Source organism: Podarcis muralis, chromosome 1, assembly GCF_964188315.1.
Source record: "Podarcis muralis chromosome 1, rPodMur119.hap1.1, whole genome shotgun sequence".
Lineage (NCBI taxonomy): Eukaryota > Metazoa > Chordata > Lepidosauria > Squamata > Lacertidae > Podarcis > Podarcis muralis.
Window position 1 is genome coordinate 78,784,517 of NC_135655.1, and position 12,778 is coordinate 78,797,294.

At 45.1% G+C, this 12,778-nt stretch overlaps 1 protein-coding gene across 1 annotated transcript; it reads left to right on the forward strand.

Annotated features, from left to right (window-relative positions):
- Positions 1 to 8,400: 8,400 nt before the first annotated feature.
- LOC114600338 (dispanin subfamily A member 2b-like) lies at positions 8,401 to 11,588 on the forward strand. The gene is made up of 2 exons (XM_028736331.2): positions 8,401 to 8,871; positions 10,941 to 11,588. The coding sequence occupies exons 1-2, from the start codon at positions 8,614 to 8,616 to the stop codon at positions 11,106 to 11,108; spliced, it is 426 nt and encodes a 141-aa protein (XP_028592164.2). The 5' UTR covers positions 8,401 to 8,613; the 3' UTR covers positions 11,109 to 11,588.
- Positions 11,589 to 12,778: the final 1,190 nt, after the last annotated feature.

Consider the following 12,778-nt stretch of genomic DNA (forward strand, 5'->3'; position numbering starts at 1 on the left):
GGAACATTCAAGAAAGCACCGTATGGCAAGTGGGGCAGGGGGAGGAATCTGTCCCTGCCTCTCAGTGATTTCAGTGACACAAAAATTAAAAATGACCTCAATAGAGACTCAAAACATAACTACACTTACTGATTGTGGTTACTGGGGGATGAGTCACAACTAGCATGGTTTACTGGGTTCAAAGGTGATTAAGAGCAGTTGTTTCACAATAGAAGCGGATTCTAGAGAAATCTCTTTTTGGAAAATCAGAGATGGCTGTGCAACATCTCTGCATTTTGTAAACCCCACAGAATATTGCAAGGCCCTCAGATCTTGAGCTATATACCCATTTAAGCAGAAAAAACTTCCGGTGACTATTTTTTGAAAAAAGCTTTTGTGTCTTAGTGTCCGTCCGTCCCAAACTCAGTATCTAATTTTCTTGGCATGAGACAGCCTAATCCTTGAATTTGATCTAATACCCACAAATGAAAGGAAGGAAAACACACACAGGGTGCCTGCAGGGAACACACAAAGACCTCCTGGAACAAGCGCCCATGACTCACCCTGGGAAAGAACGATTCGATTCTTTTACCAAAGGGAGAGTCAGAGCTTCATTAAGACTCCCCCAAACTGATGCCAAGGTTTTCAGCTAGTTTTCTGCTGTTTTGCGCTGCAAATCCTGCATTTTGTGCTGCCCCCCAAACTGAGTAATTGAAAAAGCAAATCAGGGACACAAGCTAATGCAAAAAAAACCACAATCTTGTCTGATTGACTCCATACAGGTGCCAACGTGTTGTGCTAGTGTTGTGCTGCAAACCACACATTTTCTCTCACCCCCTAAAATGAGCAACTGACACTCAAACCGGGATCACAAGTAAAGGGCCAAAAACAAAACCTCGTCCTATTTGACTTCAAAGTAGTGCCAAAGTGGTGTGCTGGTTTTGTGCCATTTGAGTGTCAGTTACAGTCAAACCTCGGATCCCGAATGCCTCCGTTTTGGAATAGTTTGGCTCCCAAATGCCGAAAACCCGGAAGTAAATGTTCCAGTTTTCGAACGTTTTTCAGAAGTTCCTGCAACCAATCAGAAGCCCCACCTTGGTTGTCAAACATTTCGTAAGCCAAACGGGCTTCCGGTACGGATTGTGTTTGACAACCGAGGTTTGACTGTACTCAGTTTGGGGTGTTGTGAAGAAAGCGGGGTTTGTGGCACAAAATGGCACAAAACCAGCACACCATTGAGAGCTGCCCCACCCCTCCTTCAGCTGTAGCTGCTACGAGAACCCCTTTTCTTAAGAGGAACATGAACGGCTGGCTGTTGTCTCAGCATTCCCGCACACAATTTATTCAGCTATGTTAGAAACAGATGCGGCACAGCTTCATGGACTAAACATAGTTTTTGTATGACCCATACTTAGAGGTCAGAGGGAAGTCAAGGCTCAATTCATGCTGGTACAAATTCACAAGCCAACTGCACATCACACACACACACACACACACACACACGTTTACCCTATGCAACTGTACACCTTGGCTAGAGATGAAATAGGAACTGGTTTGAAAACAGCACATCAAAAAGCAGCGTTTTAAAACAAAGTACAGGATACATGTGCATTTTGGATAAGTTGTGTGAAACAGGGATTTTAAAACCCAGCATTAAGTGCACAGTAAATGGGAGCAGGCACACACATGCTGCGCTCACATTCGAGGATACAGTACTGCTACCATATTTTAGGGAGAGTATTGCCTGCTCTTTTTTTTATCATTGTTTTACTTGTGTGGGAGTTTTACCTGTTTTTCTAGGAGCATTTCCAAATTTTCTGAGCATTGCCAAATTTTTCGGAAGTGAAATGGGTATTTTGTGATGCCCATGACAGTTTCTGAAATTTCTAAATATACCCCCAGGCACACAAACATTATGGACCTTTGCTCTAGTAAGGAGTGGGGACCTTTGGCCCTCCAGAAGATACAAAGCTGTTGGTAATATAAATTTGTTTGCATGTGTGATAAGGATTCTAAGGTCTCAAATATAAAATTAATGTTCATAAAAGTACAAGGCAAACACATACATAAGTATATAAACCACGTGTCTGAAATACTACTGGAGAACAATATCCGCCCTCCCTTCCCCACAGGTGGGCGGGGTTTGCGGCACCAAGCGAGGCTCACCTGGGCGGGTGCCACCCATCTGCTTGAGCTGGCCTTTGACCCGCCCTCGGCCAGGCCAAAAGAAAAGAGGCTGACTCCTGGGCTCAAGTCTCTTTTGCTGTTCTTCCTTCTGGGATAGTCTGAAATAGTACTGGAGAACAATCCTGAGGCCATTTTGACTCCCAAATTGACCTCAAATATTTCTCTGCAAGGAGGAAGGAAATGGGAAAAGCTTTCCAATTGTCTTTTGACTGCAGGGGCTTACACCTCCCTTTTCAAATGCAGTCTGGCAAGTATCTGTTAAGCTAAACACACTATCAATATGCATAAGAGATTTAGGAACTAAGTATTTACCATCTCAAAAGAATGTCCAGGCTACCCAGAAAATGCAATCAAGTAAGGCATTATCAGGTATCCTGGCAGACAGGAGAGAAGCAACACACTCAAATTTCTCCTGTAAGACCTCCTCCTTCTGTGATATATCTATAATGTTTTTGGATGGTGGTCTTGGGCTACAGGGTGTGCAATTTCAAAAGTCTTTTTAAGGGCTTGCACACCATTGTTCAGGGTTCTCCTTCCTCCTGTGTTTGGTGAGTGGAGACCCTGTTTCAACAGTTTATTTCTGTGAATAAAGATCAGGCTTACTAGCTGAATAAAAAACATGAGAGGAGGTAACGGGCTGATGGAAGGAGAAGAGCTAACAATTAATCAAGAATTTTTTTGTTACAAAAGCCCCTCTCTCCTCCAGTGACCAGAGCACATGGGGTCACAGGCACACATACAGGGTCTGTGTCCCTTTGGAGAATAGAAGACACGGCAAAGATTGTTGTGTCTTTAAGAAATAGGGTTTATTCGCCTATTTGTACCTTCAGTCTGCATGGAGGGAGTCCAGATCTTACAGCATGGCTCACAGCAGTGCCAAGAACCTTTCAGCTCTTCCTCCAAGATGGATCTCAGCCTTACTTCCTTCATGTTCTTCCCAGAAACCCCTTGCGCCTGCCCCACCAGCAGTTACCCTGGCAACCTTCTAAATCCCCAGTCTCTGGTCATGCCTAGGTCCCTTGCCTTATTAACAACCTTTAATGGGCCCTCAATGGCTCCCTGTTGCTCCCTTAATAGCCCAAGCTTGATCAGGCTACCCAGGAATTCCTTTGCAGCTTACATTTCTCCCTTCCCACTCCAAATAATCACAATCCTAGAATTTATTAATTTCTATGTTTACCCTAAGTCTACAACAATAATTACATGGATAACTAGACCTTCAGAAGCTAGAGGACACCCTCCCACTCCCTTGCATTAAAAAGTCACAAAGTAGGTTAATGGTTTGTTTTTGGTTTACTCAAAATTACTTAAAAACAGAAGACAGGAAGGGCCTGTTTGTTATGCTTTGTGTCTTGCTTCCTCAGAAAATGATATTCTCTTTTTACTTGGCGCTCCACAGTTTTTCTTACTAATATTAATTACTACACAGCATATATTCTTTTCTGGCAGATTTCCTGCCTTTGATAGCTTATGACAAGCAGAATGGCAACAGGTGAAGTTCTTCTCATCACAGTATCTGCAGATGCTGGTCAGAACCTCCCCGATTGATTTTCTGCCTGTCATAAAGCTGCTAAATGACATGAAAATGTTGCAGCTCCGTATATGATGGAAGAGCAGCAGATGCAAAAGAAGACAGTGCTCTTCAACTTTTAATAGTTGTATAAGGTAAAGATAAAGGTACCCCTGCCCGTACGGGCCAGTCTTGACAGGCTCTAGGGTTGTGCGCTCATCTCAGTCTAGAGGCCGGGAGCTAGCGCTGTCCGCAGACACTTCCGGGTCACGGGGCCAGCGTGACGAAGCTGCTCCGGCGAACCGGCACCAGAGCAGCACACAGAAACGCCGTTTACCTTCCCGCTATAAAGCAGTACCTATTTATCTACTTGCACTTAAGGGTGCTTTCAAACTGCTAGGTGGGCAGGAGCTGGGACCGAATGACGGGAGCTCACCCCGCCGCGGGGATTCGAAACGCCGACCATGTGATCGGCAAGTCCTAGGCGCTGAGGTTTTACCCACAGCGCCACCCGCGTCCCTGGGATAGTTGTATAGAAGGTAGAATTTCATCAGGTGCATTTTGTCATGCTGAAATTCCCTCTTCCTCACAAGTATTAAAGGTGCAGGAGCACTGCCCTCTTGTACATCTGGCCAGCATATGGAGATACAGTGGTACCTCGGGTTAAGTACTTAATTCGTTCCGGAGGTCCGTTCTTAACCTGAACCTGTTCTTAAGCTGAAGCACCACTTTAGCTAATGGGGTATCCTGCTGCTGCCGCGCCGCCAGAGCACGATTTCTGTTCTCACCCTGAAGCAAAGTTCTTAACTCGAGGTACTATTTATGGGTTAGTGGAGTCTGTAACCTGAAGCGTATGTAACCTGAAGCGTCTGTAACCTGAGGTACCACTGTATCATCATGTACAATCCTTTGTATATTCCTATGTATATTCAGAAGTTCAACTGTGTCCATGCCCACCATGGTCGGCCAATTGGTGCCAAGGAAGGATAGAACTTTCTTTATGTATGCCACAACAGCAGCAAGAATACTTATCGCAAAGTATTGGAAGACACAAGATCTACCCACCCTGGAAGAATGGCAGATGAAGGTGATGGACTATATGGAACTGGCAGAGATGACCGGCAGAATCTGAGACCAGGGAGAAGAGTCGGTGGAAGAAGATTGGAAGAAATTTAAAGACTATTTACAGAAATACTGCAAAATTAATGAATGTTAGAATGATGTTGGATTGAAGTTAAGTGGTTTTCAGCAGTAATGTTATAAAGATGTGTAAAAATGGATTGTTAACAGGTGATAATCTAAAGTTATAATATATTAAGATTAAAGATTAGGATAAAAACAAAGAGGGAAAGGATTTGCTGAACCAACTAACTGAACTGGATACAAAAAAGGGAGGTGTGAGGAGGTCTGGGGAACAAGCGAATGAAAGATAAGACACGGAAAGATTGAATTGTTTTTAACTGTTTTTACTTTGTATTTTTTCTTTTTCTTTTTGTAATATTTTGAGAACTTTAATAAAAATCTTTTTTTAAAAAAACAAAAACAGAAGTTCAACTATGTCCAATGGGGGTTACTCCCCAGTAAGTGTGAAAAGGAGAGCAGCATTAACACCCAGACTCAGACTCAGGTAACATCCACTGACTAGCATAGAGCTGCAAAAGTACTTAGTTTTTTTTATAAAAAAAACCTAGCACACCACTTGCAATGAATCCCCACCTTTATTTACATGAAGATCACTTTTGTTGTTGTTGTTTAGTCGTGTCCGACTCTTCGTGACCCCATGGACCAGAGCACGCCAGGCACCTCTGTCCTCCGCTACTTCCCGCAGTTTGGTCAAACTCAAGCTGGTAACCTCGAAAACACTATCCAACCACCTTGTCCTCTGTCGCCCTCTTCTCCTTGTGCCCTCCATCTTTCCCAGCATCAGTGTCTTCTCCAGGGAGTCTTCTCTTCTCATGAGGTGGCCAAAGTACTGGAGCCTCAGCTTCACGATCTGTCCTTCCAGTGAGTACTCAGGGCTGATTTCCTTAAGAATGGATGCGTTTGATCTTCTTGCAGTCCATGGGACTCTCAAGAGTCTTCTCCAGCACCATAATTCAAAAGCATCAATTCTTCGGCGATCAGCCTTCTTTATGGTCCAGCTCTCACTTCCATACATCACTACTGGGAAAACCATGGCTTTAACTAAACGGACCTTTGTTGGCAAGGTGACATCTCTACTTCTCAAGATGCTGTCTAGGCCTGTCATTGCCCTTCTCCCAAGAAGCAGGCGTCTTTTAATTTCGTGGCTGCTGTCACCATCTGCAGTGATCATGGAGCCCAAGAAAGTAAAATCTGTCACTGCCTCCATTTCTTCCCCTTCTATTTGCCAGGAAGTGATGGGACCAGTGGCCATGATCTTCGTTTTTTTGATGTTGAGCTTCAGACCATATTTTGCGCTCTCCTCTTTCACCCTCATTAAAAGGTTCTTTAATTCCTCCTCACTTTCTGCCATCAAGGTTGTGTCATCTGCATATCTGAGGTTGTTGATATTTTTTCCAGCAATCTTAATTCCAGCTTGGGATTCATCCAGCCCAGCCTTTCGCATGATGTATTCTGCATATAAATTAAATAAGCAGGGAGACAAAATACAGCCTTGTCGTACTCCTTTCCCAATTTTGAACCAGTCAGTTGTTCCATATCCAGTTCTAACTGTAGCTTCTTGTCCCACATAGAGATTTCTCAGGAGACAGATGAGGTGATCAGGCACTCCCATTTCTTTAAGAACTTGCCATAGTTTGCTGTGGTCGACACAGTCAAAGGCTTTTGCATAGTCAATGAAGCAGAAGTAGATGTCTTCTGGAACTCTCTAGCTTTCTCCATAATCCAGCGCATGTTTGCAATTTGGTCTCTGGTTCCTCTGCCTCTTCTAAAACCAGCTTGCACTTCTGGGAGTTCTCGATCCACATACTGCTTGAGCCTTCCTTGTAGAATTTTAAGCATAACCTTGCTAGCGTGTGAAATGAGTGCAATTGTGCGGTAGTTGGAGCATTCTTTGGCACTGCCCTTCTTTGGGACTGGGATGTAGACTGATCTTCTCCAATCTTCTGGCCACTGCTGAGTTTTCCAAATTTGCTGGCATATTGAATGTAGCACCTTAACAGCATCATCTTTTAAAATTTTAAATAGTTCAGCTGGAATACCATCACTTCCACTGGCCTTGTTATTTGCAGTGCTTTCTAAGGCCCACTTAGAAAGATCACTTAGGTTCTCTTTATTCCTGTTCTCTACTTACCAAGGAACCTGGGGGTTTTGCTCAAGGATAAAGACAGACCTAGGTAACGGTTGTTTCTTGTACTTCCAGAGATGGCAAATCAGCCTGCCTATGTTTCTAGTTCCCAACAGGCCTTGGTGCAACCTGAAACCTGCATAGCACCCAACAAGACTCACTTGCATCCCTCCTACTTCCTCTCACACTCTGTCTTGACTCTTACCAGACACAGATGACTTTAGCACCAGTCAATTTGCCTTTTCCCCACCCGCCCCCACTTCACTTTCATTACCATCTAGCCTAAGATCCGAAGAACTCAAAAACTAGCACACTATTTTGTGATATTTTGATGGGCTTGTTTTAAAAAATGTGGCACTGCCCTAATATGGATTTTGGAATCTTAACTATTTTGCCCACTAGAAAGAGATGGTTACCAACAAAGACTGGAGGATCAAGTAGTGACTTAAACATGTTAGTTATCGAAGACATGTTCTGAGAAGTTCTCCTCGCAAGTGTCTCTGTCTGCGGTGTGAGTGGGAAGCAGAGAAAGGGCCTTCTCCTCTGCGGTGGCTACCAAACAATAGAATGCCTTCCTTCAGAAGCTACCCCAGTACAGTCACCAACATTACTATACAGTGGTACCTCAGGTTAAGAACTTAATTCATTCCGGAGGTCCGTTCTTAATCTGAAACTGTTCTTAACCTGAGGTACCACTTTAGCTAATGGGGCCTCCGACTGCTGCCTCGCCGCTGGAGCACGATTTCTGTTCTCATCCTGAAGCAAAGTTCTTAACCCGAGGTACTATTTCTGGGTAGTGGAGTCTGTAACCTGAAGCGTCTGTAACCTGAGGTACCACTGTATTTCTGGTGCCTGGTGAAGTATTTCCCTATGAGACACATGCTGAAAGGGTAAGTGAATTGGTAGAACTGGAAGGGACTCCGAGGGTCATCTAGTCCAATCCCCTTCAATGTACAAAATCTCAACTTGTGGTCCTCCATCCAATTTGAAACCATATTGAACTCTGCTTAGCTTTACAAATGTGAAAGCAATTATTTTTATTGCTGCTGAATTGCTGTATTTTAGCATTCCTTATATATTTGCTGTTGTTTTCTTAAACTGTCCTAGAAGCTCTGCTGGAGGGTGGTTATACATTTTTAAAATATGTAACATATATGAGTGAACAGTTGTATAATTTGCAATTTAAAAAAAAATAGTTGGGTTGCAACTTCGATAAATTAGAGATGTATCAGAACACCAGCGCGTTATCTAATGCTTGTATGTGTATATGGTCATTAAGCTACAACAGTCATACTGTATTAATAACTTTTTTAAAGTAATGCTGATATATTTTAAAGTATACGCTTGCAAAAAGCAAAGAGCGCGCATACTTCGGGGGCGGGGAGCGGGAGGATCCCTTCTCAAGTCAAGAGCGGGGCATGCCGCGTTACACAGAGGGCAAGCAGTTCACACATCCGCCTGCCCAAGTCACCCAGATTTGGAGGTTCCTGTCTAAGTTTCGATTCCTTGAGTTTGCCCACTATTCCATGCTGGGAATCAGAGAGCGCATCCACGCCTCCCCGGGATAAAAGCCTGGCAGCTCCGCCTCCTCCCTCCGCCTGCCTTTCACTCCCCGGATCGCTGCCCCGCGAAGCAGTTCTTCTTGAGAGACCCGGTTGCAGGCGAGAAGATGGCAAGCGGCGCCCACTTCCCTCTGCCCGGCCAGGCCAGCGGCGGGCTGCCGCGCTACGAGGAGCTGAAGGACGAGCACGACATGGCCATCCTCGACCCCGCGGGCGCGTCGCCTGGCTCCACCGTGATCCACATGCACAGCCAAAGCCAAGTCTGCGTGGCGCCTCCCCGCGACCATATCTTGTGGTCGATCTGCACCATGATGTACTGCAACATCTGCTGCCTCGGGTTCATGGCCCTGGTCTTCTCGGTTAAGGTGAGAAGGGCAGGATGGACGAGAGCTCCGCCGTCCATGGGACGCCCCCACCCCTTCCTGCTCCACGCTCCATTTGCCCCCTCGTGGGTGGGGGACGGGGAGGGGGCGTAAAGCCGGCGGGACGTGATCAGGACTTTTTAAAAAAAAGTTTTGCCCAGAAGTCCCTCCAGCCATCCTAGGAGCCCTCTCCGATCCGTGTTTCCTCGGAAATGAGCCCCGTTGACGTCGATTGAACTTTTAAAAGTATCTGTAGGGTTGTTGCTTCGCTTGCTAGAGGGAGGAGGGGAGACATTAATCATGGCCTCTCATTGGCAAGAGGCAGGGGAATGACGGCATTGTTTCTTCTTTCCCAAATTTTCAGAGCCGAGTTTTGGATTTAGATTTAACCCATGGGTATAGCCTTAAACCGGGCCCATTTATGCCTTTAAACCCAAACTCAGCCCTGGCTACAAAGTCTGGCGGATCAAGCTAGACTGTGACGCGTCCATGTGTCAGCCCTGTGTTGATGTATAAAGCTGGGGCGGGGGTCTTATTTCCTGCAAGGAAAGGGGCATGGGAGGGGAGGGAAACCTTTCCCCCAGTTGGCTCACTTCCAACATTGACATTGCCTGGGAGGAAAGGTTTTAAAACAAGGGAGCACAGTGAGGGAAAACAGCATTTTGCCCACCCCCTGCATCGTCTTGTGTGTGTGCATGTGCAACACGTGGGGGGCGGGGAACACCCATCCATCTGTCTTTATGTATATAAAAATGGGCAACCTTAAGGGACTGATCAGGCAGCTGCAGCCTAGCAGTACCAAAGCATTGCTCCAGTTTACTTTCCACACTCTGTGCTCTTGCCTTCCACTGGTGGTAGGGAGCCTCAGTCGGTAGAGCATGAGACTCTTAATCTCAGAGCAAAAGTTAAATTATTGGACTAGATGACCTTCGGGTCAATTCTATGATCCTATGAAATGTGGAGGGAAGTTGCTAGGGCAGGGCAAAAGCTAGCTGGTCTCTAGGAAACTTGGAATTCAGTTCTTAAATTTGCTGGTCACCTGCTCTTATTGTTCCAGCAGCCTCTTTCTCCACAGCTTAGCACTGAAAAACAAATATCTAAGACTATCTAAGCCCCTGAGGTAGGTGTTTTCTACACTTCAATAGTAGAAAACTTGTGCATGTAGCTTAACACAGAAGAGTCAATGACCAAAAACCAAGTCCGTTTATCATCTGCAACACGGATTTTTCTTTTAGACTGCTTTGTGTGATTGCAACATCTGGGATTTTCCCCCATCATCTTAACTTTAATATGCAAAAATAATGATCTGCAAGGGCAACAACAGACCAATAAGCCACATGACATCAGAGACATGACTAACAACTGGCATAGTGACATCCTTTTTGGTGTGTAAAGATCAGGTTCTTCTCATAATTTGGCTGCTGCTGGTCAGATAATAAGATTTCAATTCTGAGCGTACCACAAATATACCTTCATTCCAAATAAAATATCCTATTTTAAGAACTTAAAAATAACTTAACTTAAACTACTGGATCAGGCCAATGCCCCATTAAGTCCAGCATCCTGTTCTCACAGTGGCTGACCAGACGCCTTTGCGAAACCTGTAAACTAGACATGAATACAACAGCATTCTGCCCACCTGCAATTCCCAGCAAAAGGTATTCTGAGGCATAATCCCCTTGACAGGGGAGGCAGATCTGCGGCTTCTCTATTGTTTTTTGTCCCATCTCTTAAAGCTATCCAAGTTGGTGGCCATCACTGCCTCCTGTGGGAGTAAGTTCTATTAATGCGCTTTAAACAAGGAGTGTGTGTGTGTTTAAGATAATGGGGAGGAGCCAAAGGGTGCTATAAATGACCAGAAAAGAGGCTGGTCACTTGCTATTATTATTACTATTTGGCAAAGGAAGGTCAGTTCTGAAGTTGTGCAGGCCCTGTCTTAAGGTTGCAGCCCAATACACACTTGCTTCTGAGTAAACCTGCATTGGACTGCCCTGTACAGCTCTCTTCTTAAAATAGATTGGTATCAAAATAGAAGCATCGATGACTTTTGTTTCTTTCTTCTTTCTGAACAGGCAAGAGATCGCAAAGTGGTTGGTGACCACAGTGGAGCTCGCAGCTATGGTTCTACTGCCCAGTGCCTCAACATTACAGCTGTGACCCTGTGCATTGTGCCCATTGTCATTGTCATCATCCTGCTAGCAACAGGGGTTTTCACTCCCCAATTTCATAATGGTTATTAGGAAGCCTATGGAGAACCATATCACAGACGGGTTTCCCTTGTAAAACCACTCACTGCCTTTCCCCTTGCTGCCAAGGTTCCCACTCAAGTCACTTTGTTTGTGGGTAATGGTGATGTTTGCTTTCCAATGACACGGGTGTGTAGCTGGTCAAAGAGCAAGCCCTTATATTGAGAATATGGTACTTCCAGTGATGTCTCTCTAGTGCTTGCCAAGACGGAGCTGAAAAAAAATATCCACATGGCTCTAGTGCCTCTTCTGCTCTCAAGTTATTTTCCTAGCATCCAGTTTTCTCTCTTGCTGGTACACATGGGGACCAAGTGACATGAAGATTCATCTCCTGTTCCTGATGCAAAGAAGACAAATTATCCAGTATTTACACCCCCCCCCCACACACACTTCTTTGTAATGAGAGATGCTTGTAGTTTGTTTTTTGCAACATATCACCATAATACATTTGCTTAAAAATATTTTAAAAAACAAGCTTGTGAAGTCTTTGTTCTTGTACATGTTTATTAACAAAGACGCTATGCACACCCTAAACAGAGGGGCTACAAAATGAGTTCCTGTTGTAAGGATAATAGTTTCCTAGGATGCATTTACACTCCAAAGCCATCCAAATAATGTTCTTTTGCCATGGTGACTATGGCTGTGTTGGTGTTACAGGGAAACAATTAAATGGTGCCTGTCACATCAGTGCAAGCAGAATTGCAAGTCTTGCAGCAGTTATCTGTGCCATTTCCACCCCCAAACACAAAGGCTTCATTCATCCTCTCCGTGCTTGGCTACCTGCTTCTAATTACCACCAAAAACAAACTTTAGCTATCACGGAGAGGCAGGGCTAGTCCTCTTCCCAGCCTTGTGGCAATAGATGCCCATTTGTACAATTAAAAAAATCAAAGTATTCTTCATTTGGAAAAAGCACCTCCTTGTAGGTGAGTGGGACACTGGACTGAGTAAAGATGTAAGGCGATTCAGTGATGAGTTGTGGTAGGTTTCATGATACTATATGAAACCAATTACTGGGGAGGGTGTCTCACTGGAGGTCTTCCAGATAGAGGCTGGACAGACAGGTTGGGGAGGGGGTCTAGCTCTGCATTTCCTGCATCAGGCAAGGAACTTGATCTGGCAGTGCATGGGATTTTGGCACCTGAGGCAAACCACAAAATAAGGTGTCCCACCCGCCTGCACCCCAGCCAGGGAAGAAAGAGTAAGCGAAGTTCTACATTGGGAAGGGTGGGGGAATCAAACCAACCTTACTGATGTGGAAACCAAAGTGGTGAAGGGCCCCTACTCTGAATTGTGCTGGGCAGAGGGCAACCCCCACCATTTCCTCCCTAGGAGTGCAAGGTGACCAGCAGTGCCTCCTATTTGCTTAGAGGCTGAATTGCAGCAGGAGGGGGTGGAGTGGCCACCAAAAAGGCAGCAGATCTGGCCTCCAAGGAGAGTGCACCAGCAGTGAGCAATACATTCCTTAGATGCTGGATCTGTGGATCCTGCCACCTGAGGTGGTTGCCTCACCTTGCCTCATGGGTGGGCTGGCCCTGTTAGGCATTTAAAATTATGTATGATGTGGATGGATACCTCCCCCACCCCCTGCTTTGCTCATAACACCAGAACCTAGCTCACCGGGTGAACCTAAATGGTGGGAGATTTAGGACAAACAAAAGGAA

Coding starts and splice junctions, on each gene's coding strand:
- LOC114600338 (XM_028736331.2), top strand. CDS start 8,614: ATGGCAAGCGGCGCCCACTTCCCTCTGCCCGGCCAGGCCAGCGGCGGG. Junction 8,872..10,940: donor CCCTGGTCTTCTCGGTTAAG/GTGAGAAGGGCA, acceptor CTTTCTGAACAG/GCAAGAGATCGCAAAGTGGT.